The sequence below is a fragment of the Oryza brachyantha genome, chromosome 5 (assembly GCF_000231095.2).
Source record: "Oryza brachyantha chromosome 5, ObraRS2, whole genome shotgun sequence".
Taxonomy (NCBI): Eukaryota; Viridiplantae; Streptophyta; class Magnoliopsida; order Poales; family Poaceae; genus Oryza; species Oryza brachyantha.
In genome coordinates, this window is record NC_023167.2 from 15704732 (window position 1) to 15731626 (window position 26895).

General features: G+C 42.4%; 4 protein-coding genes across 4 annotated transcripts; 3 read left to right on the forward strand and 1 right to left on the reverse strand.

Moving 5' to 3' along the window:
• The first annotated feature begins 1001 nt into the window (after positions 1 to 1001).
• On the forward strand, positions 1002 to 11434 carry LOC102702567 (cytochrome P450 714D1-like). The gene is made up of 2 exons (XM_040524704.1): positions 1002 to 1410; positions 9904 to 11434. The coding sequence occupies exons 1-2, from the start codon at positions 1035 to 1037 to the stop codon at positions 11244 to 11246; spliced, it is 1719 nt and encodes a 572-aa protein (XP_040380638.1). The 5' UTR covers positions 1002 to 1034; the 3' UTR covers positions 11247 to 11434.
• A 1107-nt stretch (positions 11435 to 12541) lies between these two features.
• Positions 12542 to 13165, forward strand: LOC107304197. The gene has a single exon (XM_040524380.1). The coding sequence runs from the start codon at positions 12542 to 12544 to the stop codon at positions 13163 to 13165; it is 624 nt and encodes a 207-aa protein (XP_040380314.1).
• Positions 13166 to 14559: 1394 nt separating this feature from the next.
• On the forward strand, positions 14560 to 18780 carry LOC102703307. Its single transcript, XM_006654491.3, has 8 exons — positions 14560 to 15000; positions 15886 to 16030; positions 16110 to 16260; positions 16346 to 16471; positions 16550 to 16630; positions 16983 to 17175; positions 17270 to 17540; positions 18191 to 18780. Exons 1-8 carry the CDS (start codon positions 14809 to 14811, stop codon positions 18397 to 18399), a joined length of 1368 nt encoding a protein of 455 aa, XP_006654554.3. The 5' UTR covers positions 14560 to 14808; the 3' UTR covers positions 18400 to 18780.
• A 2677-nt stretch (positions 18781 to 21457) lies between these two features.
• On the reverse strand, positions 21458 to 26577 carry LOC102703581 (2,3-bisphosphoglycerate-independent phosphoglycerate mutase-like). The gene is made up of 10 exons (XM_006654492.3): positions 26370 to 26577; positions 25808 to 25981; positions 24990 to 25117; positions 24154 to 24304; positions 23363 to 23566; positions 22762 to 23186; positions 22347 to 22539; positions 22172 to 22267; positions 21912 to 22067; positions 21458 to 21795 (listed from the first exon to the last, which is right to left on the reverse strand). Exons 2-10 carry the CDS (start codon positions 25967 to 25969, stop codon positions 21631 to 21633), a joined length of 1680 nt encoding a protein of 559 aa, XP_006654555.1. The 5' UTR covers positions 25970 to 25981; positions 26370 to 26577; the 3' UTR covers positions 21458 to 21630.
• Positions 26578 to 26895: the final 318 nt, after the last annotated feature.

The following is a 26895-nucleotide window of genomic DNA, read 5'->3' on the forward strand; positions in this document are numbered from 1 at the left end:
ATTCTGTGCACATAAGTAGAAGTTCGAAATATATATATGTAAACATAGAAAATGAATCTGCACATGGAACAATAAATCTTGGTACGAAAGCAACCATGTTTGATCAAAACTAGAAAGAATATCTCTAGAAATCCAGCATGTTTGTTGCTGTTACTCTAGGTGATAGATAGCACATACCAACTTGACAATCCAAGTGTAGGCACAGGATCCGTAATTAGATTGGCCAGCTTTTCGATGTTATATTTGAATTTTAGGCAATTGATTCGTAATATCTAGATTAGGCAAATGTGATTTTGAATAAAAAACTTCAGAAATTAGAATGTAAAAAAATCATACTCCTATAATATAAGATAAGGGAAGAACATGTTAATCCGTGCCACATCAATAATTAATTAGTAATGAATATAAGAGAAAAATAGCAATTAAAGACAAAATATCTTATGAGAGTATCTAATAAGACACACCGACAAAACAATTCAAAACCTAACTATATTTGTATTTCAGATAGCGTGAACGTGTTTTGTAACATCACGATCAGTTTAAATTTTACATGCAACTATATATCCAGATAAAACCTGTCAGACTCAATTAATTACATGAAAACACGATCCTCAACCATAAACACCAAAATAAGCCATTGCATGCTTGATAAGCACCGTGTAAACGCGTCCCCATGCAGCAGCCAGCACAACCCCCACAAGGCAATAAAACCTCTCGCGGTTGGTTTGCACGCAGCACACCGCACTGTAGTGTGTATGCGTCCCGTTTGGCCCAATTCCACTAATCAATCAATTAATTAATTAATTAACCACGATTTTTTCTTCCTAAACACATCATCGAGACGACGCGACTCTGCCAGGTGGAACCTCGTCTATATAAAGCCGCAAGAGGAAGACGAGGTCGAAGTGAGCAATCCATCGAGAAGAGATCACAAAAAAAAAAAACAAAAAGCTTCATGCTAAGCTAGCTAGCTTAGCTAAATTAATCTATCTCTTGGAGAAGAGAGAGAGAGAGGGAGAGAGGAGGGCTTGGCCATGGCGATGGCGATGGCGGCGGCGGCCATGGAGGGGGTATGGGCGGCGCTGCCGCTCGTGGCGGCGGGGCTGGGCGCGGCGGCGGCGGCGGTGATCGTCGGCCACTGCATTACGGCGTGGCTGGCGACGCCGCGCCGCGTCGCGGAGGTGTTCCGGAGGCAGGGGATCGACGGCCCGCCGCCGTCGTCGTTCCTGGCGGGGAACCTCCCGGAGATGAAGGCGAGGGTGGCCGCCGCGGCGGCCGCGGCGGATGGGGAGGAGGCAGCCGGCGGCGGCGGCGGCGTCGTCGTCGCCGGCCGGGACTTCGAGAAGGACGGCTTCGACGACTACTGCACCAGGATCTTCCCCTACTTCCACAAGTGGAGGAAAGCCTACGGTACGTGTACACACGCCTCCTACCCCGATTAATTTTCATGACGCGTGATGCTTAATTTGCTTGTTAATTACTACTATGCTCATGTTTGCTTAATTAATCCAATCCTCGTAATTGTTAATTCATGCAAAGCTCTCAATTAATTAGGTTGTTTTTGCACCTTCTATCCATAAATCAATATAGTATATAATAATAGGCTGGCAATAAAATTTAATTGGAAAAATACAAATTCTCTCTAAGTGATCCAAGAAATTTGCAGCAAGCTAAGCTTAATTAGCTACTATAGGCTGCCCTAGTAGCAAGTTGACTAGGAGTATAAATAAAAATCTTAGCTGCTAAAATGTCAAGAGCTCTCAATATCAAAAGAACAGTGTGGAAAGAATAATTAATACTGTCCCTAATAGTGAGAGAGGTTGGGTTGTCAATCAAGTCAGCATCAGCCAGAGAGGGGGGCAAACAAGAAAATACTAGAGAGAGAGAGAGAGAGAGAGAGGAAACAAATTTAATGCAGGATGGAAACTGTGGTTGGGAACTGCTCGGTGCTCTCTGCAGTCAACTGTCCTGCATCATTAAGCTACGGATTATTGATTATTAATTAATTAACGGCAGTGTGTATAACATATATGTATACTACTCCCTCACTTATATATATATATATATATAAGTAAATACTAAATCTATTGGGATGGATTTTAAAAATATTTTAAAGACAGTTGGATTCACAGAAATTTCATACACACCACACCTGAACATTTTCAATTTAAACAATCAATTTTCTTGTATGGTTCGATTAACCAAAATATTTTTTATGGGAATAATCCATCTGCCTTGGTATGATATATAGAGGTATATGCTAATTCATATACGTCTGCACCCTGGCGGCGACGTATTACCAATAATGACTAGGCTTTCTTCTTCTTCTTAATCTCTCTGTCTCTCTCTGGCCGGTGATGGAGGCGACATTTTGGGTTTTACTAGTACTAAACTGCACTGCATATGATCGATTAATGCGTGTGTATTAATTGCTGAGGTGAGTAGGCTCGCAAAATACCGTTGTTTTGCCGGGGACCCCGCCATTTTTGACCTAGAGCTAGCTAGCATGGACGTATGACTGCATGACGCCTTGCCTCTTCTTCTCCTCTTTCACCAGCAGCTTGATTAATTAGTAATTAGCTAGCTGTGTAGTACGACTCTATGTCATTAATAATTGTTCTCTCCGTCCGTACGTTAATAAATTTATCGGTTTTTTTGACTTTGGCTAATATGTTTTTCACTGTTCATTATGATGAAGAGTCATGAAAGTGAATAGCTGGTGAAGTACTATCCATGTTTTATAAAATATAAATGTTTTAATTTATTTTTCGTGTAGCCAGTATTTAAGAACTTTGACTAATAATTAAAGCGAAAATGATATGTGTTTTTGTTTCGTGCACAGAGTTATATTCGTATTTGAAAATATTTTTCTCATCATGCTGATTTTGAGAGTTGTTGATAATACATGTTATAAAACAATTAATGGTTAAATATAAGGGTGGAGATTGTGTAAAAATAAAATAATAAAATATATATTTTAAAATGGATATACTTATTTTAAGCGTAATATATATAATTGCCTGATTTTGTTAATAGTGTTGATCAAAGTATGCCCAGCCAAAGCCAACAAAAGTAAGTGTTATATATAGATAAAAACCAAAATTGATAAGTACCTATTATGGACGCAACAAAAATAAAAACGATTGTGAATACAATACAACTCATGGAGAGCTAAGTCATGGAACCAATTAATACATCGCTTTTGTGGATTATTACAAAACATTCCATCAATAGTTATCTTAAGCCAGAGCTAGCTAGTAATAATATTTGCTACTCTTCCAAACAAATATTTTCTGAGGCCGACCCACAGAATGCATTGCTGTGGGCAGTGAGCTGCTTCTTCTTCTTCTTCTTTTTTCCCTCCCTTTTTGATCGGTGGCCTCGACGTGCAAAGCTGAATAATTATTGTGGTCATCATGTGCTAATCACCCATATAATTAAGTGTGATTAGCATTTGACCTGACTAAGCTAATTAAGCCGGCCGGTCAGTTAGGCTTTCCCGAAACGGCCATGCATGTTGCCATTAGCTGTCCGAGCACGCCGACCAAAGCTCAAAACCCTCGTGATCACGTATTCACATCAGCTCGATCTCGCCGATCCTTGGCCATTTCTGCAAGCAATCGAGATCAGTATGTCGGGCTTAGTTAATTAATCTTAGAATGAATTTAACACTGTATTAATTGTGTTGTCTATATGCATGTATGAGTGAAATGGAGATAGAAATAATGATCAATGTGATCATGGATACATTTTTCTAATAAATTCATTAACATATGTACTTAATTAGCTAAATAATTAATCGCTCCAATCAAAGATCTGAGTACTTGCCTAACATAAATGATACCTCTCTATTCTAAAATATAAGTATTCATATAATTTACATCTTATCTCATAATATAAGCATTATTTTGGACTATATTCATAATACTAGTTATCGTTATCCCATCAAGTACTTTTCATAAAATATTTTCTGTTTTATCACCTGTCATCCCACCCTATTTATTACTTATTTATTAAGATCCACCATAGTTTTTTATCCATTCTAAATAAAGTACAAATAAAAACCCTATAGTTTCTCTGGTTTTTCTAATCTAAGCGAGTACATGCTAGTCTCATCTTTTATGTCAAAAATGGCTGCTGTTTAACCATCTAAGAAACACCAATAATTGGAGGACGGCCACTAGATCATGTAATGATGCATCGCACGTAGGATCGACATGACAACATTAATTAATTTACTGGAACATCTAATCGTTTGCTATTGTTTATCTTCCGGTACACGTTCCCCTCCTAGTTTAAGTAAAGGCCGGTTTGACCAAGCCAGAATCGAATAGTTAAACTGATCTTCCAGGCCCAGTACTTATTAGTCATAAACTACATTTTCTACCAACATGGACGATTTAATTTGTAATGTCATTGCTTCGTCGTCAAGAATCTTCCAGGCCATTAATTAATTAGGACAACATATAAGAAATCCAAAATAACTATTCTACATTTAATCATGCATATATATATATATATATATATATATATATATATATATATATATATATATATATATATATATATGAATGCATATCGTGGCAGTAGATAACTTTGATGTTTTTTTTCCTTTTGCCCCCCCCCCCCCCCCCCCCACGATTCATGGTCCCGGCCTTTGCTTCACGATCGAATGCACACATTCAAACGAATATCGTACAAATAAACAGAAAGTGATTTATGTGATGTGACAAAACTCCCAACTTCTATGATAGTTCCTCCCTCTGTTTTATATTATAAGAACTTTTAGATTTGTTTAACACACATTCATATATCAATATATATGTTTAGTATATATGTCTACATTCAATATTCACTAGAACACATATGAATCTGGATAAAAGCAGAAAATCTTATAATATATAACAAATGTAATAACTATATACTAGCCTATGACTAATTATCTATCGAAAAATAATTAAAGAAATCAATAAAAAAACCGTAACAATGAACGAAAGAAGAACAGTCGATATGATTAATATAGATCGATGTGATCATCAACATTAATTAACGACTTCAATTAATTTATCGGGCCAGCCCCAACGGCCGTACTTCGTCCATCGTCGTAAGTACCCCGGCGCCCCCACGCTCTAAACCAAACTGCTCGCACAGTCCTATAATGGAAGTGATTATAGGAATAAATCTCTGGACAAGCAACTCTCCAAATTCATTCCCGAAATTCATTAAATTTAAGGACGATGTAGTATTATACTTTACTCTAGCCCACCAGCCCGCTTATAATTAAGCTAATTAAGTAGGTAATCCACCATTTCACATGTTGCATGCCTATTGATCTCCTTCAGTGCCATTGAGATAGGCTGTTACTCTTAAGTCTAGCTCAGGGGCGGATTTACCACAGGGTTAGAGGGACTTTAGCCTCCCTACCCAGTCGTTGCCATTGTAGCCTCCCGTAGCCCCCTACAAAATTTTTGGAATTAGTAAAGAAAAAAGGGCTAGAAGTAAACATTCGTTCATGGGTCTTTACTTATCTTTCATCCAACCCTCCTACTATTTTTTTCTAGATCGGCCAATACCCTATCTAGCTAGGCACGTCGACCATGACAGCAACATATCGCCCATTTCGAGATATATGTATAGATTGCTAGTAGAGGGAACGAAGCTATCCATGATCGATCGATATGATCATGCATGCATGACACTGTACACTTTTGTGTAGTACGTACCATGCGCACACACCACCAACCATGCATGCATGCATGCATTTTCCCCACCTCTTGCTCCTTTAAAGGACGTGGGGACTGCAATATTTTATTTTGTTTTCCTTGGGCATAGTCTCTCCTACAAGGATTCCACATGGTGATGTGCGCATGCATAGGTACACATGCACCAATGAAAAAGTACAGCCCACACTCTATGGATCTAGCATGAGGCCGGCGGAGGCTCGAGCCCCTGCTACCCTCATTAAAGTCAGTAGAGCCCCACAAAGACCACCCTCACTTAAAGTTTTATGGTAAAGATAAATAAGAAGAGAGGCTGAAACTTTATCTAAACCCCTGTAACCTTGTTGGATAGATCCGCTAGTTCCTGCATACTCCCTGCATTCTATATGGTTAACTAAAAAAACTAGCATAAAAATTGAATATATATCACATTGCAAACATGCAGGTAGGTATGGATTTGATTTAAGAATATATTGAGATAGGAATTAAGAAATCGGTGTTGCTATGAACAGTGCAGAGATGGGTGTTTTTTCCCTTCATGTGTTTGTATGTTAAACTTAGCCATGCTTGGTCGTATAGTGGCAGATGGTACAGTGATCCATTTGAACAAAAATTTCAACAAAGAGAAGTTTGTGACTATATGAATTATAGTTCATATTAATATTAATATGGTACTTGAAAATGTACGTCAACATCTTCAATGTAAAATTTGGTACCTAAGATATAATTTTGGTATACGTTGACATTTTATTAACAACAGTAAAATCGTTGTTCAAATTATATGAGTGACATAAGTCGCTATCGTGTCTGAATAAAACATAAAGTTAAAGTAGATGAATATATGCATGAATGTTCTTGTCTTTCTTTTGTCCAGCCGGTTGTTGATCTGAGCCGTACAACTAGATACCCCTAGCAACATGTACGGTGGATGGTGATAGCTAGGCTCACGCACACATGCTAGCTTGATGGTTGTCATGGTGGTTGCCTAGTTGGCAAAGGTGCAATGTCCAGCTGTGCTACTAGCATGATAATTGGCAGCAACCTGGCTAGCTCAAAAAGGGGCACAGTATTACACTGGCTTCAATTATTTCGTCGTCACTAGTATCTTTTTGCTTCAAAAAAAACATATTCTTGAGAATCATTAACAATAAGGTCATCTGACCACAATCATGGAATGGTACCATGCATGATTAACCAACCCATTTTGTATGGTTTTGTTGGATTTCTCAAAACCGACGCATTAATCTACGTTGTAGAATTGAGATGACGTGACTATCTATTAAAATCTTAGAAATGGAAGTTTTTTTTAACTTTATTTATTATACTACTTGTATGATGTTTTTAGCCTCTAAACACACCTAACACGATTGACCATTCACATTATTAGAAAATAGTGCAAATTAATATTGAAAATATATATTATGTTTAAAGTGATAAAACAAGTTATAGTAAATTAATAGTACTTTAAAAAGTTGAATAATACGAGTTGTCAAACATCATATCCAAAAGTCAAATTAAGGATCATATATTTAAACAGTGTGGTATAACATATGAGTTATTTAACCCTTACTGCTATATCAATTTCTGATACAACTTACATGCATAGGCAGTCTACGCATCCTATATGTTTTCTTTCTTTAAGAGGTATCTTTGATCCAATTAAAACAAAATTATATTGTGTTTTATTCAACCATACTAAGATCATCATTTGATACTATATCTCATAAATAACTCACAAACTAAACTGAGTAGGAACACAATTTCCAAATAAAAGGTAGGAACATCATAATTAAGATAGGGGCCAGACAGTCAGACACTCACAATATATACTTTAGCAGTACTAATTATTTCTAAGAAACAATTATACCAAACTACCCATCCATTCCAATTAAAAAGATATAAAAAGCAAGTCATAATAAAATGTGTATACAATTATTTTCGTAGTGGACATGCACACAGAGAGTTGTACCACAAGTCAATGATTTGGACGGCTAAGCTAGCCACCACCCAGCTGCGCGAGGAACCATCGATCATCGGCGACGACGACGACATGTCATCGATCAGCAAAAACGTACGCAGGCGAACACATGCACACGGTCGCACGCACGTCCACGTCGACGTCGACGTTGACACGTGTGTGATGATACATATACCACGCCGTCGTTTTCACGTACTCCGGCTCGCGTGAGCCAGAGGATCATTGTTTAGTTTTTCAATGCAAAAAAAAAATCAAACCGATAGGTACAATTGAAAAGAAATTATAATAATTTTATATATTTATTTTATAATAAATTATGATAAAAAAATCAAAATTGACTAAAGTTCTAATTTCAAGTACAGGTTATAAGCAAAACAAAAACGAACGGATAAAACCCTAAGCAAAATAGCTTAGAGAAAACGTACCACCCTACGTACGTACACGCGCACGTTTTTTCACCGGCCACGTCAGAGGCCGACGTGGCGCGACGTGCGCGAAGAGTTAATCCTGCATTTGGTCAACACGGTTACTGTCTGTACCTTGAAGAGTTATCTACAGGGCATATTTTCATCGGAATTTTCAAACTCGATCAGGCACTAGTAATACAGTGTGACATACTGGCCATTCATCTTTGCTTTGTCTAAAATATAAACATGTACGGTCTCCATTTCATATTTAAGACTTTTTACTTTATCAAAATTCATTTATTAATGAATGTATATAATTTATATTTATATATCTAGATTCATTAACGTGCATATGAATCTATGCAATACTAGAAAGTCGTACGGTGTGAAACGGAGGGAGTAGTTCGTTAGCATAAATAAATGATATGTCAAACGATTCCCTCTGACTCATTTTGGTTTGAATTTTGAATCGGTTAGATTTCATTTCTAAACATCTGATTGGTTATATAATCATTAAAATAATTAGAATTATAAAAACAGTGCATAAATATTTACATAATTATATTATAACATAAAATTTAAATATTATAAATTTTATATTTCGAAACGAACCAAAGTAAAAAACTCAAGGCGTCGGTTTCAGAAATTGCAGCTAGTTTATTCCTTGGCCAAGACTCTAGCTACTCGTAGGTGGTGTTTGGGACAAGGGACTTATTTTTAGTCCCTTGTCTCATCAAATGTTTGAACGCTTATTATAAAATAGTAAACGTAGACTATTAATCAAATTCATCTATAGTCTTGGACTAATTCGCGAGATGAATCTGTTAAGTCTAATTAATCCATGGTTAGCCTATATGATGCTACAGTGAACATGCTCTAATTATAGATTAATTAGGCTTAAAAAATTTGTCTCACGGATTACCACTCATTTATGAAATTAGTTTTTTATTAGTCTGTGTTTAATACTTTAAATTAGTGTCCAAACATCCGATGTGACATGGGGCTAAAAAGTTTAGCCCCATCTAAACACCCCGGTAGATTGGGATCTATAAACTACTACTAACTGCACTGGTAATACCACTGATTCCGGAGAATATTCTCCTCTTTCCTGGAGGTTGGGAGAATAATCTTGCTAAGGATTCTACTGATTCTTTACCAGCATTGACTGGAATTTTTTGTTAAGGCCGGTCAATGGGTTGCCCTATACCCTCGGAGATACCGTGCAATTGCACACATATCACGTATTCGCATGTCTACATGTGCTTAGATCACAGAAACATGCATCAAGCCTTTAAGCTCAATTGGATTCTACTCTAATCTTGATATATTCATGTGGGTTCTTTTAATACTGCAAGTAGAATCTTAGACATAATATCAAGTGGATGATCGTCTGAAAAAGCCAAAGTCATTTACCAAAAAAGTTATAAATAAAACTATTATATATATATATACACACGTGTGTTTAGCGATCTAAAAATCGAGGCTAAAAATATACTACGATGAAAAAACCCTAAAATCAACTCCACATTTAAGGTTAAAATTTTAAATTTTATTAGTTTATAAGAGCATAAGCTCAATTGGATTCTACTCTAATCTTGATATATATTCTTGTGGATCTTCTAATACTTCAAGTAGAATCATGATATAATACCAAGGCTCGCCCATTTGTCAAGGGCTTTAGGCCAGTTGAATTTTTTGATCGGGCCACATGGGCCGGCCTAAGCAACGAATTGGGCCCACGAAACCTTGGCCCAGAGATCGATTTCAAAAATCTTAAGAGTCGCTTGGTGGTGTGCAGGTGAGACGTACCTGTACTGGCTGCGGCGGCGGCCGGCGCTGTACGTGACGGACCCGGAGCTCATCGGCGAGATCGGGCGGTGCGTGTCGCTGGACATGGGAAAGCCCAAGTACCTGCAGAAGGGCCAGGAGCCGCTCTTCGGCGGCGGCGTGCTCAAGGCCAATGGCGCGTGCTGGGCGCGGCAGCGCAGGGTCATCGCGCCGGAGTTCTACATGGCCCGCGTCAGGAGCATGGTCCAGATCATGGTCGACGCCGCCCAGCCGCTGGTAGCGACGTGGGAGGCGAGGGTCGACGGCGCGGCCACGGCCGGGGGAGGCGCGGCGGAGGTCGTCGTGGATGGCGACCTCCGGAGCTTCTCCTTCGACGTGATATCCAGGGCATGCTTTGGGAGCGACTACTCGAGGGGGAGGGAGATCTTCCTCCGCCTCCGGGAGCTCTCCGGCCTCATGTCGGAGACCAGCGTCATCTTCAGCATACCGTCGCTGAGGCACCTGCCGACGGTGAAGAACCGGAGGATATGGCGGCTCACGGGGGAGATCCGGTCGCTGATCATGGAGCTGGTCAGGGAGCGGAGGGACGCGGCCGCGGCGGCGAGGGAGCACGGCGGGAAGACGCCGCCGGAGCGCGACTTCCTCGGGTCCATCATCGAGAACAGCGGCGAGCAGCCGCGGCCGGACGACTTCGTGGTGGACAACTGCAAGAACATCTACTTCGCCGGGCACGAGACGAGCGCGGTCACGGCGACCTGGTGCCTCATGCTGCTCGCGGCGCACCCGGAGTGGCAGGACCGCGCGCGCGCCGAGGTGCTCGAGGTCTGCGGCGGCGCCGGCCGCGCCGCCGCGCCGGACTTCGACATGGTGTCCCGGATGCGGACGGTCGGCATGGTGGTGCAGGAGACGCTGCGGCTGTTCCCGCCGTCGTCGTTCGTGGTGCGGGAGACGTTCCGCGACATGCAGCTGGGGCGGCTGCTCGCCCCCAAGGGCACCTACCTCTTCGTGCCGGTCTCCACCATGCACCACGACGCCGCCGCCTGGGGCCCCACGGCGAGGCTGTTCGACCCGTCCCGCTTCCGCGGCGGCGTCGCGGCCGCCTGCAAGCACCCGCAGGCGTCGTTCATGCCGTTCGGCCTCGGCGCGCGCACCTGCCTCGGCCAGAACCTCGCCCTCGTCGAGGTCAAGACGCTCGTCGCCGTCGTCCTCGCCCGATTCGCCTTCACCCTCTCGCCGGAGTACATCCACTCCCCGGCGTTCCGGCTCATCATCGAGCCGGAGTTCGGCCTCCGCCTCCGCATCCGCCGCGCCGCCACGACGCAACCTCGCACACCAGCTGCACCCAATGCATAGCCCTCAGAGAATAGCTTGGCTTCTGTACACACCAACAGCTAGTACAATACATGAACTGAAAAAATCACACACACACATACAGAAGAGAAAATTACTACCATTTACCAGCATACATCCATGGACCATGGCTTATCAAAACAATTTGCAAACTATAATTATTAATTAACATGATGATACACAGTACAAAAGTACATGCATTTTTCAGTGAGAAGAATCTAATTCATTTTGTTGAGTTGAGGTGTCTGAACAATCTGTAGCCTGTTCCTCTCTGAAAGCAACAGAGCAGAGCAAAAGGCAAAATCAAACTTCAGAAACCGTGGAAAAGGATGGTTTCTTGGAGGAAATTGTTGTGCCATTCTCTTGTGCTATAGGCCTGTGGTTGAGTGATCGGCCGTTTGATTGGGACGCCGACGATCTGGTGTCCTTTCGTTTCAACTTTCAAATTTATGGCACTAATAAAAACATGTTGGTTGCTCAGTTAAAATCACCAAAGTGGAGTGGAGATCGCGATGTTGTTCTGTACATCAGTACATGTATGTACTATAACTAGTTAACTACTGAACTATAAGTACATCGATCTCCTATCACTATCCATAATAACTTTATTTTTTAATTTATGTGTCTAAACGTTTGATCATTCGTCTTATTTAAAAATTTTATAAAAAACTTAAAAAAATAGTCATACATAAAATACTATTTATGTTTTACCATCCAGTAAGAACAAAAATATTAATCACAAAACAATTTTAAATAAGATAAAAAGTCACAATATTGTAGCTAAAAACTAAAAAATAAACTTAATATGAGACGGAGGTAATAGCTTGGTATGGTCTTTTGAATTCAACTTTGGAAAGTACCTCCGAATTCAACTTTGGAACACAAAGTAGATTATGGGCTCCTTTCGAAGACTGTTTTGTGAAAACTAATAAATGGTCATGTCCATTAAATTCCTAACAAACACGCTAATAATCTAAAAATGCCGTTTAGATGACGCAGGAAAACGCATAAACTTAAAATACACGATGTATAAACTCATTATAATATTTCCTCCAAAATTCCTATAAATTAGATCAATATAAGAATTTGAACGGAATTTACTCGAGAAATTGATTTTTTTTCTACAGGAATCCAATCCTCCAAAATGCATGTAAATTTCCTACCCTCGGAGTTTGGCTGAGATAAGTGCGTGTCTTACTTATATAAGAAAAACTCAAAGTAGAAGCAAATTTGGTGTTGTTACTTAAGACGCGACGCTCAGTGAGCTGTGAGCAAGCGTGTGCACCAGCTCGCCAGCCATGTCGGAGTCCGGTGACGCGGCGCCGGGCCGGAACCACGGCCGGCGCCGGCGCATCCTCATCTGGGTCGGCTTCGCCGTGCTCGTTCTGCTGCTCGTCGCCGCGGCGACCGCCATCGCAGCGCTCGCCGTGCTCCGGCCACGCGACCCGACCACGGAGCTGCTCTCCGTGAACGCCACGGGCGCCACCCCGCGCGTGGTGGCGCTGCCCGCCGTCTCCGTCCAGCTCAACGTCACCTTCCTCCTCGTCGTCCGCGTGCGCAACCCGAACCCGGCGGAGTTCCGCCACGGCGCCGCCTCGACGTCTCTCCTCTACCGCGGCGCGGAGGTCGGCGCCGCCGAGGTCCCCGCCGGGACGGTGCCGAGCCGCGGCGCGGCGACGCTGAGGCTGAACATGACGGTGCAGGCGGACCGCTTCGTGGCGGCGGCCGGGATCGGAGGCCTCCTCGGGGACGTGCTCGCCGGCGAGATGGAGTTCGAGGCGAGGACGGAGGTGCGTGGGCGGGTCAAGCTGCTCGGCGTCGTGAGGCGGAGCGCCGTGGCGAGGTCGCTGTGCCGCGTCGTGATCGGCGTCGCCGACGTGAAGGTCCGGCGCCAAGAGTGCCACAACGAGTCCAAGCTGTGACTTGCCATAGATAATAGTACGTGATACGTATATATATATACGCTGTCTAGCATCTGTACAGGTACGTGTGCTACAGATTTTCAAAATTATATTTGGAAAAAAAAACAGAATACGGATATCTGGTGTATGTGCACGAGTATATCATGGCAATAAATTTGTAGGCTATACCGCTATACCGGCAATAAGTTTTTTTTTTCTCTGTGAAAAAGAAAGTATTTGTTGAAAATGACAACAACCTCATGGTGTTTGTCTACTCTAGGGGTGTCTGTTTCGTTTTTTTTTTGTCCATCGAAAATTCCAGAATATAGTGATTCAGTTTTTGTCCATTATTTCAATCAGAATATATTATGCCAAAGTGATAAAAGCGGTTGAATTGTGTCCATTTGGTAGAGAGAATCTGTTACGTGGCACGAATACTGTGAAACTGATAAAGTAACTGAACTTTATGACCCTTCACTCTACCAGATATATTATAGCCTCGTGTTATATTTACTCTAGAAATATACAATTCGAAAGCATCGATCTCAACCTCTAAATTTTCGGGGGAAAGAAATGGTCAGAGCAGCCTATCATCCGTATCATTCACTTCTGCTCATGCTTATAACCCAAAATTTAAATTTTTAATTTTTAAATTTAGAGCTGATTTTAAGGTTTTTAACCAAATTTTATTTTACAGCATTGGCCTTTTCGATCGCTAGGAATATATATATAAGTTTTATTCATATATTAAGAAAATAAATAAATGGATACCAACTTATAAATCAAATTAAGGTGAACATTCCCTATACAAAGGCAACAAATTTCATTCTTTATTTATGCTAGGTAATATTATAATGGCAAAATTTACTCTAGAGCATAAAAAACGCGTAATTTCCCCACCTCAACATTTTTAGAGCTAAATTAGCAAGGTTAGGCGTGTGGTAAATGATCAGACATGCCTCCAAAAAATTCTGTAACTTTTACGGCAACGAAAGAGAGGACCAGGCGCTGCATTTCAAATTTCGAATTCCGAAACCAATCCATCCCAAAAAGGGCAAGTCCTCGCACCGCAGTGTAGTAGTCCAAACTCCAAACCCGGCGCCGCTGCTGCTGCTGCTGCTAAGGAAAAAAAAATGCAGCAAGTTTCCCATCCAGGACATACCGCATCTACAACTACCTTACTCACTGACATGTGGGTCCGAACAGATCCGGGGCCCCACATGTAAGAGACGTTTGGGAGGGAGGGGGCTCGGACACGACCCCGAAAATATTCAAACCAGCAGTAGGCCAACGTTTCGATCCCGCCCCGCGCCCCCGCGGCCCCGCGGGGGCTTACGCTGACGGGTGGGGCCCGCGTGTCAGGGGTGCGCCTCCGCGCCTCATCTTTAACACCTGTCCATTTTTTCCTGCACGAGACAATCTCCTCCCTCCCTCCTCCCCCCTCTCTCTTTCTCTCTCCTCTTCCTCTCTCTTCTCTTCTCCCCAATCTGCGAAGCCGAGAGCTCGAGGCGAGCTGCCCCCTCCTCCTCCCAAACCCTAAAGCCGCCTCTCGCCGGGGGGCCAGCTCCGGCGGCGCGCGTGGGTGGGTGGGTGAGCATCGTGGAGGAGGGGGTGAGGGGACGGTGTGTTGGTGGAGGGGCGAGGGTGGGAGGGGAGGGGAGGGGATGGAGGCGCGGCGGATCTCGGCGAGCCCCCGGCCGTGCAGCGGGCGGCGGGTGGTGGCGAGGAAGAGGCCGAGGCAGGAGTCGGCCGTGAACAGCGTGCGGAAGCTGCAGCGGCGGGAGATCAGCTCCAGCCGCGACCGGGCCTTCTCCATGAGCGCCGCGCAGGAGCGCTTCCGCAACATACAGCTGCAGGTACCCGCGCGCGCCCCCTTGCACTGCCGTTGTCTTAGCTTTTTTTTTTGTTCGAATTTTGTTCGGCGTGCGCCTGCGGCGAGGTGGTTTGTTTCGCTGCCTGTGAGAAATTTTTGCTCTGGGTGGTCGTGACTCTAGTGATTGGCTTCGTTTCGCCGATTGACCGGGCACAGGAACATGAGATCTGTTTAGGTTTGGATTATCTGTTGATGATAATTCAATTTGTAGATGGTTCATGCTGCCGCTATGCTGGTTTTGGCATGGCAGATGTGATGAGAAGGTTATGTGTTTCGTTCAGCAGCTTAGAGAGCAGTGCTGATTCGATGAGTGCCAAATTCCTTACTCACACCTCACAGTTGCCTGCCTGGCTTCACCAAGTTTTCTTTTTCCCTTGGCTAGAATTTCGTCTTTTTGTATGTTACCATGTTGGTATTTAATTTCAGCTATGGCAGAAGCATATTATTTCTTGCAATACTTGGAAATGTTATAATGTAGATTAACTATCGATTTGTAAGATTGCTGCAATCGTACATAGAAAATGACTCTGTCAGCTGTCTGTGTCCTTCAAAGCAATCATTTTTTTAGATGTAAAATTTAGTACTTCCCTCGGGCTATCGCTGTCTTGGTTACTTGTTGTTCATGACCTTTGACACTTCGCTGCTCAGATAACTATCTTAGTGGTGTTGACCCTCCATTGAAAAACAGTGTGGGACCCTGCTTGGACTAATTAATGCTTATAGTTGTCTGCAGTCACCTTATGAAACTGCAGTTTTGATCCTCTCTGGTTGTTTATGTAGTAACAGTTTTACTTCCTGGCTGTTTAAGTAGTTTCTCTTGACCTTTTACCTAATATATTTTAATTATGCACTTTGCTGGCACTTTCAGGAAGAGTTTGACACCCATGATCCTAAGGAGAACAGTTTGCTACTACCTTACTTGAGGAAAAGATCAAAAATTATTGAGATAGTTGCAGCACGTGACATTGTATTTGCTTTATCACAGTCCGGAGTGTGTGCTGCTTTTAGTAGAGGTATGTTTGTGCCATTGCGGTGCACTTCTGCTTCTTGTGATCATAGTATCATACTAAGAACCCCTTCATGTATTACCAGAGACAAATAGGAGAATATGCTTTCTGAATGGAAGTCCAGACGAAGTTATCCGTAGTTTATTTTACAACAAGAACAATGAGTCACTCATTACGGTATCAGTATATGGTTCTGAAAATTTCAGTGCATTGCGATGCAGGACAACCCGGATAGAGTAAGCTTTGTGGTTCCAAATTAGTTACATTGTTGTGAGATTCCATATTATGCCAGGTGATTAAGATTGTGTGAACTCTTTAAAGGTACATACGTCGAGCAAAACCAGATGCTGGTTTTCCTCTTTTTGAGAGTGAGTCCCTGAAATGGCCTGGATTCGTGGAATTTGATGATGTCAATGGGAAGGTTTTAACTTATTCTGCTCAAGACAGGTACACGCTAGCTTCTGTAATGATTATAAAGCATGCTTATTCTGAAACTGTCATGATGCCATTGCGTTCTGCAAACAGTACTTACAAGGTGTTTGACTTGAAAAACTACACGCTGCTGTATTCTATATCAGATAAGAATGTTCAAGAAATAAAGATAAGGTACCCTCTACCAACCATTTTTCTTCTGTTCCAATTTCTTGCAGATTTCCTAACTAAAAAAATCTATTGGATGCAACTTATCACTTTGATGTGCACTTCTCTTAAGACAAACTAACTATAAACTAAACATGCATGCTTTAGATTGACTGAACTTATAAGGCCAGAATATACTATATGCTCATATATCTATGATGCACATAAAAAGAGATATTCATATTATACCTGTGGTTTTGCCATGCAACTTAACATAACTGTCTTTTTCTATAGACTCTTAGATTAAATTATTTTATTTTGCTATTCATCACAATAGGATGCCTCTTTATATGTCTAATCATTTGTTCTGTTGTGGCAGTCCTGGTATAATGCTATTGATTTATACAAGAGCAAGCAGCTCTGTTCCTCTGAAGATTCTTTCTATCGAGGATGGTACTGTTTTGAAATCCTTCAACCACCTTCTCCATCGGAACAAGAAGGTTGATTTCATTGAACAGTTCAATGAAAAGCTCCTGGTCAAGCAGGAAGGAGAGAATCTTCAAATACTCGATGTAATATTTTTTACCCTATGCTACAGTTGAGCCTGTACAATCAAACAAAACAAATTACTTTTGTTGGTTAGGTTTTTAATTCTCACTATTGTAGGTACGGAACTTCCAATCAACAGAAGTGAGCAGGACCGAGTTCATGACTCCATCAGCCTTTATCTTTCTTTATGAGCTGCAACTGTTCCTGACTTTCCGGAATAGATCTGTAGCAGTTTGGAATTTCCGAGGTGAACTAGTTACATCATTTGAAGACCACCTGTTGTGGCACCCAGACTGCAATACCAATAACATATACATAACTAGTGATCAAGATCTAATTATTTCGTACTGCAAAGCTGATTCCAATGATTCGTCTTCAGAAGAAAATGGTAAGATTTATTTGGTGTTTCTTGTCCTTGTACAATTGAAATCAGTGGTTGATGTGTTTTACTATTTACCTTTGTTTTGCACTTGCATCTTTGTTCATCTATGTTCCATCAATCCATCCACTTCTCACATCAAACTATTTTAATTCGACTTCTTTTTCATAATATCATGCTTTATCATGACCAATCATACAGAGGTTTCTAGTTTTGGCGTTTTGCTCAGTTCAGTCAAATGCCCATTTGCACTTTATGTTAGTTGTCACAATAGTTATTGTTGTACTCTTTCTGTCTATGTTGGTGGTGATATTTTCGATAGATGCACTAACTGTAGTTCTGCTTCATTTTTTTCTTGTGTTTTTTGAAAAATGCAAATTGCAAGATAATCCTTGGACCTTCTGGTGTCTGAAAATGATAGTGCGGTAATGTGTTTGAGAAGGGCCTATGATCTTATTAATGTTTTCTAACGTTTGACCAAATAACTAGATTGGGCACGTCAATGATATTGTTAGATTGTCATAAAAAACTTCAATATCATTAACTTATATACAAGTTCGTTCATAGTCTTTCCCCACTCTTGTGGAGAGGCAACAACTAAACATGAAAACATTGCTTCCATAATCTAAGTGTGACTTTCTTTGTTTACTGAAATGTAGCTGGATCGATAAACATCAGCAACATACTGACTGGGAAATGCTTGGCAAAAATTAAGGCCAGCGATTTGTGCAAGCAGAAGAAAGCTTGGAAGTTCCAGAGCACAGCCTTGGAGGCTCTCGAGGACATCACCGCTCTGTACTACGATGAAGAGCGTGATGAGATCTACACTGGTAACCGGCAGGGCCTCGTTCATGTGTGGTCGAATTGACCACAAATGCAAGCTTTTGCCAACAAGGTGTTGGTCATCTGTAATTGAATTTATTTGACGACTGCCTCAGGTGGTGGCGGCCACGAAGAGGTCTGTTGAGGTGATTCATATTTATTTCGGCGAATAGTGGTCTCCTACCGTTCTCAACCCCCACATTTGTTGTAGAATTAACATTTGTTGTCAGCTTCACAGACTCTAGCATTGGGGAAATGTTTATGATACCTTTCGACTTAGTAGTTTCAAGTGAGTTCTCACACTGTACGGCTGTAATGTAACTTAATGATAGCCACTCTGCTATCCGATGAAATAGTGAGATTACTTTCTGCTGAGCAATGCCTGGAGAAGGCTGTGAAATCTCATCCCAAATCTCCGTTCAAGTAACTATCCAATTCTGGTGATCACTACATAGTTTCAGTTGTTTTCTAAATACATTTAGGTGATGTTTGGTTCTTTAGTCATAAGACTAAAAATTAGTCTCTGGACTAAACTTTAGTCCCTACTGTTTGGTTAGAGAGACTAAAAGTGCATCGGGGCATGTGTAAAAGGAAGTTTTAGTCCTAATAAGTAGCTATGGAAGAGACTAATAGATTAATATAATTTTAGTCCTTTTTAGTCCCTTTCGTTTGGGTTTTTAAGGACTAAAGGAGACTAAAATGAAGGGATTACTGGATTAGTCATCTAAACCAAATATGGCCTTAGGGCTCTGCTGGAACCAAGAATTTTACAGTTTTTATAGGAATTAGTTCAATTCCCATAAGAATTCTTCTAAAAAGTAAAAACCCTCCATTGAAAAATGCCTCAATACATGTTTTTCAAATGCACATTTAGCTAATATAATTTGGGCGTAATTTCGTTCTTACCTTTTTTTTCAGATTGTAATATTGATTTTACCCTACATTTTTTAGGGTTTTTATTTTTATCCCTGTTTTTTTAAACCGAACAAGCTGGATGTCCCTTTTTTAAATGAAAGGACTAACGGTGTTAGGGTTTAGGATAAAAGACTAAGGATCCCCCATTTTTAAAGAGGATGGATGGCCAGGGGTGGTCGGCGAGGGGCGACGCTATCAACGGCGCCGAACGCGACCTAGTTGCCGGTGCCGCCGTGAGCGTGCCTACCATCCACCGTCGACGCCACGAGCCCCTCCCAGTCGCTACCGACGCCGTGAGCGCCTCTCGCTCGGTGCCGACGCCACGAGCCCCTCCCGGTCACCGCCGCCGCTGCGAGCACGTGTCCCGCTCACCGCCGACGCCACTAGCCCCTCCCGGTCGCCCCCGACGCCGCGAGTCCCTACTGTCGACGTTGCGAGCACGCGTCCCGCCCGCCGCCGCCGACGCATGATCCCTTCCCGATCACTGTCGACGCGAGCCCCTATCGCCGACGCCGAGAGTGCCTCACGGTCGTCGTCGACGGCGCGAGCGCGCCCCACCGCTAACAAGGCATGATTGTCACACCCGGAGTTTTGTCCCAAGCCTAAGTTCGTAAAAAGAAATTGTATATAATAACTGGTTTAATTAACTCAGGAAAAATCCCTCTAAAATAAATTAATTAAATTAAATTAAGGTTCCAAATCGATTAACATGATTTAAACTCAAATTACAGAGCATAAAATTTGGCCAAGCAAATGAATTTAAAATTCGTCAAAAGTGAGGCTTTCCTTTTTCTCCCATTTTTTCTTTCTTTTTCCCTTCCTTCTCAAATTGGGCCGAAATCCAATTTTCCTCCTCTCTCTTTTTCTTTTTCCTTTTCCTTTTCCCCTCCTCCTTCCCGGGCCGGCCCAGCCGAGCCGGCCTTCTCCCCGCTCGGCCGGCCCAGCCAAGCCGGCCACTCCCCTCCGCGCGCGCGTCCTCCTCCCTCCTTCCTGGCCGCCGCCTCGGCCCAGCGCGCCGCACCGCGTCCGCGCCCGCGAAGTCCGCCGCCACCTCCCTCCTCCCTTGCGTCGCTGACAGGCGGGCCCCGCCTGTCAGCGACCGAGCCCGGGCGCCGGCCGAGTCCGCCTCCGCCCCCACTCCTCCGGACGCCGCGCCGCTGCCGCAACGGCCTCCGCCGAGTCGCTGACTCGGTCTCCAACTACCTCGCCGCCCTAGCCGCGCCACCCCCCTATAAAATCCCCTCGCGCCGTCGGTCCTCGCCGTCGTCGCTCGCTCGCGGCCGCCGCCGTCTTTCCCTCCTGGCTGCGCTCTCCCCTCCTCCTCTGTTCGGGGCGCTGACGAACGGGGTCCCACCCACCAGTCGCCGGCCGCCTCTCCCCTCTCGCTCCCTCTCACGCTGACCGGCGGGTCCCACTCGCCAGTCGCCGGCCGCCGCCCTTTTCCCTCTCTCCTCCCCGGGCCCGCGTGTCAGTCCCTCCTCCCCTCTCTCCCACTGATAGGTAGCCCCCACCTATCGGCGCGCCTCCCTCTCTCCTCGTTGACGTCAGCAAGCTCCGTCAATTGCGCAATAATCGATTTAAGACTTCAAACAGTTATTAATCTATTTTATATTTTTAATAATTAATTAGTTAATATATTTTCTATATCGGATAACTAATCTACCTCCTCTCTCCTGCAAGAGGTGGACCCACAGCCCACCCGGTTCGCGAGACCGTGTACGGCAGCCCAAGCACGCCGGCGCCGACCACCGCAATGAAGATGTTCACCTTTGATCTGTTGAGAAATGAAACCAGGTCATTTTAGTCAATTCGTGTGCCTTAGGTGAAAAAATAACTAAATACTATAAATACTTATAGTGATATTTTATTGACAAGTCTAGCTATGAAGTGGTATTTTAATAGCTATATTGTAAAGGGTGCCACCGTGCCATTTTATAAAAGCCAACCATGTAGAGCGGCATATTCTTAATTTTTTCCTTCTTTTTTACATGGTTTTCAAGTAGTATCAATTTTAATTTGAAAGGACACCCTATCAAAAATAAATAAATAGACACGTACAAGTAACCAAAATTTTATCAAAAGCCCTACCAAGTATTACGCCTATTTGGATCTATCACGCAGGAGTTTATGCAAATCGGCAGCGATGTGATTTCCAAAAAAAAAAAAAAAGAATAATGAAGGCTAAAACAAGCAACAGTCAGACCGATGATTTTTGACATCAGGTTGCAAAAAATCAAAAGTCAGTCTTATAAAAATCCCTCGAATGTTCAGACTGCTTATAAAAAGTGCTCAACATCACAGGAGATCGTTTCTGTGATCCACATAGCAAAATCACAGCATTTTTTTTTGCTGTTTTACAAGTTTACTGGTCAACTACTTCAATTAGGGTTGGCTCGTAATCAGCAGGGGCTTCAAAGCCGTGGAGATTCATCACGGTGGCGGCGACGTTGGCGAGGCCAGGGGTCTGCACGTCGTTACGGAATCTCACACCAGAATGAAGGCCAGGGCCTCCAATGGCAACTGGCACCTGTAAATTCACATTACACACTCATTAATAACCAACAAAAACTTGCGCCAAATCAAGCAGAGGTTAATTTAGGGTTAGAGATCAATGTCCAAGGCTAGATCCTCCTCTGCACTTACTGGCTGAAGAGTGTGTGATGTAAGGATCTGGATCTCGCCTTTCTTGTCAAGCAGTGGCTGGCCGGATTTGTTCCTCTTCACCATATCCTCAGCATTGCCATGATCTGCAGTGACCACATAGATGCCACCCACTTGCTCGATGGCATCCAGAATCATCTGTCGCGAACGAAGGAATAGCCATTATTGTCAAATTTGAAGGTTTAAAATTCAGTATAGCAGAAGGTCAAAGCATGAGACAGAAGGGTCATCTTCGTTCTCACCTTGACAGCCTCATCAGCAGCCTTGCAAGCCACCACCGTGGCCTCAATGTCACCAGTGTGACCCACCATATCACCATTTGGAAGGTTGACACGGACCTGTGAGAACAAATGCCGAGAATGTTACAGGCAAACAATTTAAGAAACCTATCGAAGTCATATAAGTGCTGTTTCTTACCTGGTCAAACTTGCCACTAAGGATTGCATCTCTAGCTTTCTCAGCAATCTCAAGCGCCTTCATCTTGGGTTTAACATTGAACGTGATACCACTGTCACTGGGGATTTCCACATACTCTTCCTTTGTTTCATCAAAGTATCCCGAGCGGTTTCCATTCCAGAAAAATGTGACATGCCCAAACTTCACAGTTTCACTGGAAAAAAACATGTCAATTCAGTAGGAAGTAAAGTCCGACAAAAATGGCAAATTTAGAAATAAATCGCAGTGCAGCTATAGGTTATTCTTCAATTATGTTGCTTAATATACTGAAATATAAGATTAGCTGAATAAAAACAGCCATGTGTCCATGGAAAGAATATTCCACGCTTGAATTAACCAGTTTAGTTTCCAATGAGAGAGGGGGGAAAATACTTGCCTGCAAGCAAAGGTACGGATGCCATTTTTCACCAAGTATTCACCGGATGTCCTCTCAATCTCCGGTGGTGAAACAAGGTAGTGGCTTGGAAGCTTTAGCTCACCATCATACTGAAGCATACCAGCATATCGGATCTTTGGAACACGAACACGATCAAATTTGTCAAAATCTTCATACTCTAAAGCTTTAGCAATCATGACCATGCGATCAGCACGGAAATTGAAGGTCACAACTGCGTCACCATCTACTATGGGCCCAACTGCCTTGTCGCTATCATCAACAATCACAAATGGGGGGAGATACTGATCGTTAGTCTTGGTCTCTGCCCGGAGAGTTTTCACAGCTTCAACAGCGTTTTGGAACTTATGGGATGCTTCTCCAAGCACCTGAGCATCCCAACCACGTTTAACAACATCCCAGTCATTCTGCAGAGATATTAAACAAATAGTTAAATACTTTCATTAGTGCAGATTATCCTAAGTCAGAAAATTCACAATAAAAACAGAACTGAGAAGTTCAACTATCAAGCACAAAACATGATCCTTGGAGCAGTAGATCTGAGCTACCCAAACAGACAGAGATAGAGGGAGAGAAGCCATACCTCATAACGGTCCATGGTAACATACATCCTTCCACCGCCTGATGCAATACACGCATCAACACCCTTCGCACGCAGTTGAGAGAGATCATTCTCTAGTGTTTCAACAAAACCAACACTTGTGCCATCCAGAACATCACGTCCATCAGTAAGAAAATGAACACGGATTTTTTTCGCTCCATTCGCACTTGCACCATTCAGGAGCAACTGTATAACAGGAATGACAGTAGACATACAAATTAGAAACTGGACGGATCAAAATGTCGATAAAGAAATATTAGCACCTCACAGGGGTGGGCAAAAATAAACTGTCCACCGAAGATCGAACCACGCTGAACCGAGCCGAACTAGCATTTTTTCAGGTGTCACTTTCCTCAATTTTTATTTTTACGTAGTTCGTTCTCTGGTTTTATTTTCGGTGTCCTCCCTTGGAAAACCGAATGTCCCTTAAAAACCGAGTTGATAATATGAACCATGCATCCCAAGGATACATGGGCCAGGACCACTTCCCATACGACCCATCCTCCTAATCCCTCATTTCCTTTTTCCAGTTGGTTCTTTCCCTACCCTGTCCCAAACAACAGAGGCAACAATGTGGCATAGAATCGATTTTTCTCGGTTTGGTCGGCTCGGTTTTCATTTTCCCAACAATTATTTTGGTTGCTGTTTTTGAAAAAAAAAAACAAAGCTTGTAGAAACCGAATAAATCAAACCGATTAAAAATGAAAAAACCATAAGCCCACCCCTAGCGCCTCATATTATACATAGCAAACTACAGAAAAGTGTATCTATACCTGCAACTGGTCAAGCCGTGAGTGGACACCTCCATCGCTCAACAGCCCAATAAGATGAAGAGTGCCTTGGTCAAAACATTCCTTAATGTAGGTAAAGCCTTCTCCTTCAAAAATTTTTCCAGAGGCCAAAGCAGTATCCACAAGTTTAGCCCTATAGAAAATGGAGAACATTGTATCAGTCTGAGACTTCTATTTTTTAAAATAAGAAAAGAAGGGGGTGGGGGGACTTCACTACATAATGACAATGCCTAAAATGTACATCAGAAATTTAAAGAGAAAAATAGTGGAATAACTTGAACTACACAGCATCACGAACAGGACTTCTACTACATAATGACAATGCCTAAAATGTACATCAGAAATTTAAAGAGAAAAATAGAGGAATAACTTGAACTACACAGCATCACGAACAGTTGGCATACGCCATCAAAAGCTTGCTACATGTCAACTTGTCAAGGATCACATAGATCTCAAACAGTTGTTCGTAAACAAACTGCACCTCGTACTTACATGAAGTGTTTACATCAGTACATGGGATTTCATTTTAGTTAGCACCTGCTAAAAGAAGTGCATGAGTAGTATATTAACATGAAATAGTAATGATGATATCTCACTGCATGTTCAGTAAACTGCACAAATTTAGCACTAAAGATGCCAGAAGAACCAATGGTTGCCATTTGAATAAATCTGGCATAATAAAAAGATAATCCGGATAGCAACCAAAACCTGATGTAGTAAAAGACCTTTTCAAACTAACATAGTACTTTTGGCCATCCACAGATACCATAAAACTTAAAGTATGCTAATAAAAAGGAGAAACAAGAGAAAATGTGTACCCTTGAGCAAAAATCCGGCCAGCACCAAGTGCATTATGCCCAACCTCACTGTTACCCATGTCATCATCAGAAGGGAGACCGACAGCTGTTCCGTGGGCCTTTACAAGCTTCCACTTCTCAGGAGCACCCTTAAACATAGAAAACAATAAGGCATGGAGTTTGGTAAAAGTGTAAGAACAATCATCATAATGTTTTCAACAATAGCATACAAAACTTGTCTCAATATATGTTGAGAATGAGGTCAGGATTCGTTGTTTAAAACTCATAACGGAATGTGAGTATGAAAATAACATCAAAGATAGTAATTCAGGTATCACACTGAACAAGTACAGTAATTATTCACTATTACAACTTGTCTAAACAGACCAACCTTACCAGCCTGCGAATTGTAATACAGAATTGAATTTACTAGGACAACTACATGAAGGAGAAGCTGTAGTAAAATTTAGGATGTGCCCGGGTCGGCACACGGGTAATTTACGGTCAGCTCTATTTCAACTAAACGAACTAAGTTCCATTTTTAATATCAACTTAGTTTATTGAGTTGAATTAAAGCTGACCCTAAATTACATGCGGGTCGACCCATGCCATCCCTAGCAAAAGTACTCTGAACTTCATTAGTTGGGGGAAACAAAGAATCTGTGCTTCAAGTTCACCGATCACCTAAGCACCACAGATTCTTCAAAAATGAAGCCAACATCTAATTGCATCTATGGCTTTACCTTTAAAGCCTTAACTACACACTAAACTCTAAGAAAATAGCATCTATAGTGTTACCATCAAGGCCTTAACTACATACTAAACGCTAAGAAATATACCTTCTTGAGCGAATCCATTGTTGGCGTCTCAGCAACATGGATGCAATTATACTGGTCCTCGCTGGCCTCGCCCCATCCGTCCAGTACAACAACGGCCACTGTCTTCCCCTTAGGGAGCTTTGGGTGATCGGGCAATGTCCACGAGAAACCTGAGCTCCCCATCACCAATTAAACCTACCAAAATCACAGATGTACAGACATCGAAGTTAGAACATGAAACTAAATATCTCAAACACATCTGTCCAGGGGCAGATCTAATGTGGGAAATGGGGGTTCAGTTGAACCCCCGAACTTTTTGGAAACAAAAAAATAACTGTTATAAATCTCCCCTAAGATTATTAAGCCAGCCAGATCCAGAAGAGAAACTAGGGTTAATGCAAATTCCAGAAAAAAAATGTTGCCATGTCATAGTCTTGAACAAAAATCATCTCATCAGAAATTACTTTCCCACATCACAAATAAGCTCTTGCTCATATCTATTACTACTTCATCCCATGCTAGATCAAACAGATCTGGGAAATAGAAAGAAAAACCCAGAGCTAGGGTTTCGGGGTTTCCTTACCTTGGCGACGGAGGATGCAGGGACGAGCTGTGTCGTAGCTGGCCGGTGGGAGATAATGGAGCGGGTAGGAGATCCCGGCGCTGCCCAGCTGCTGCTCGCGGACGCGACGACGAGACGGAGCAAGAGAGAGGGAGAGAGGATGGGAGGGTGCCTCGCGAAACAGAGGCGAGACGCTCTCGCAGCCGCTCGGTGAAAAATACTAGTACTACGGGAGTGGCTCTCACCTCACCGCTTGAAGACCGTGTGCGCGAAACGAGGCGCGGCCCGTCCACTAAATTTATCGACGTATATAATTTATATAATATGTATTTAAATTTATTAATATTTATAGGAATATATGTAAGGTTAGAAAATCTTATATTATGAAATAGATAGAGTATTTCACTTTGTTGATTTTTTCTATCTTACTTTTCGTTTTATTTAAATACTTTAATTAATAATTATCTATTTTATTTATTACCATCTCTGTTTAGAAGAGTACTTCTTACCTTTATGTTGAACGTTTCACCGTTTATCTTATTTGAAA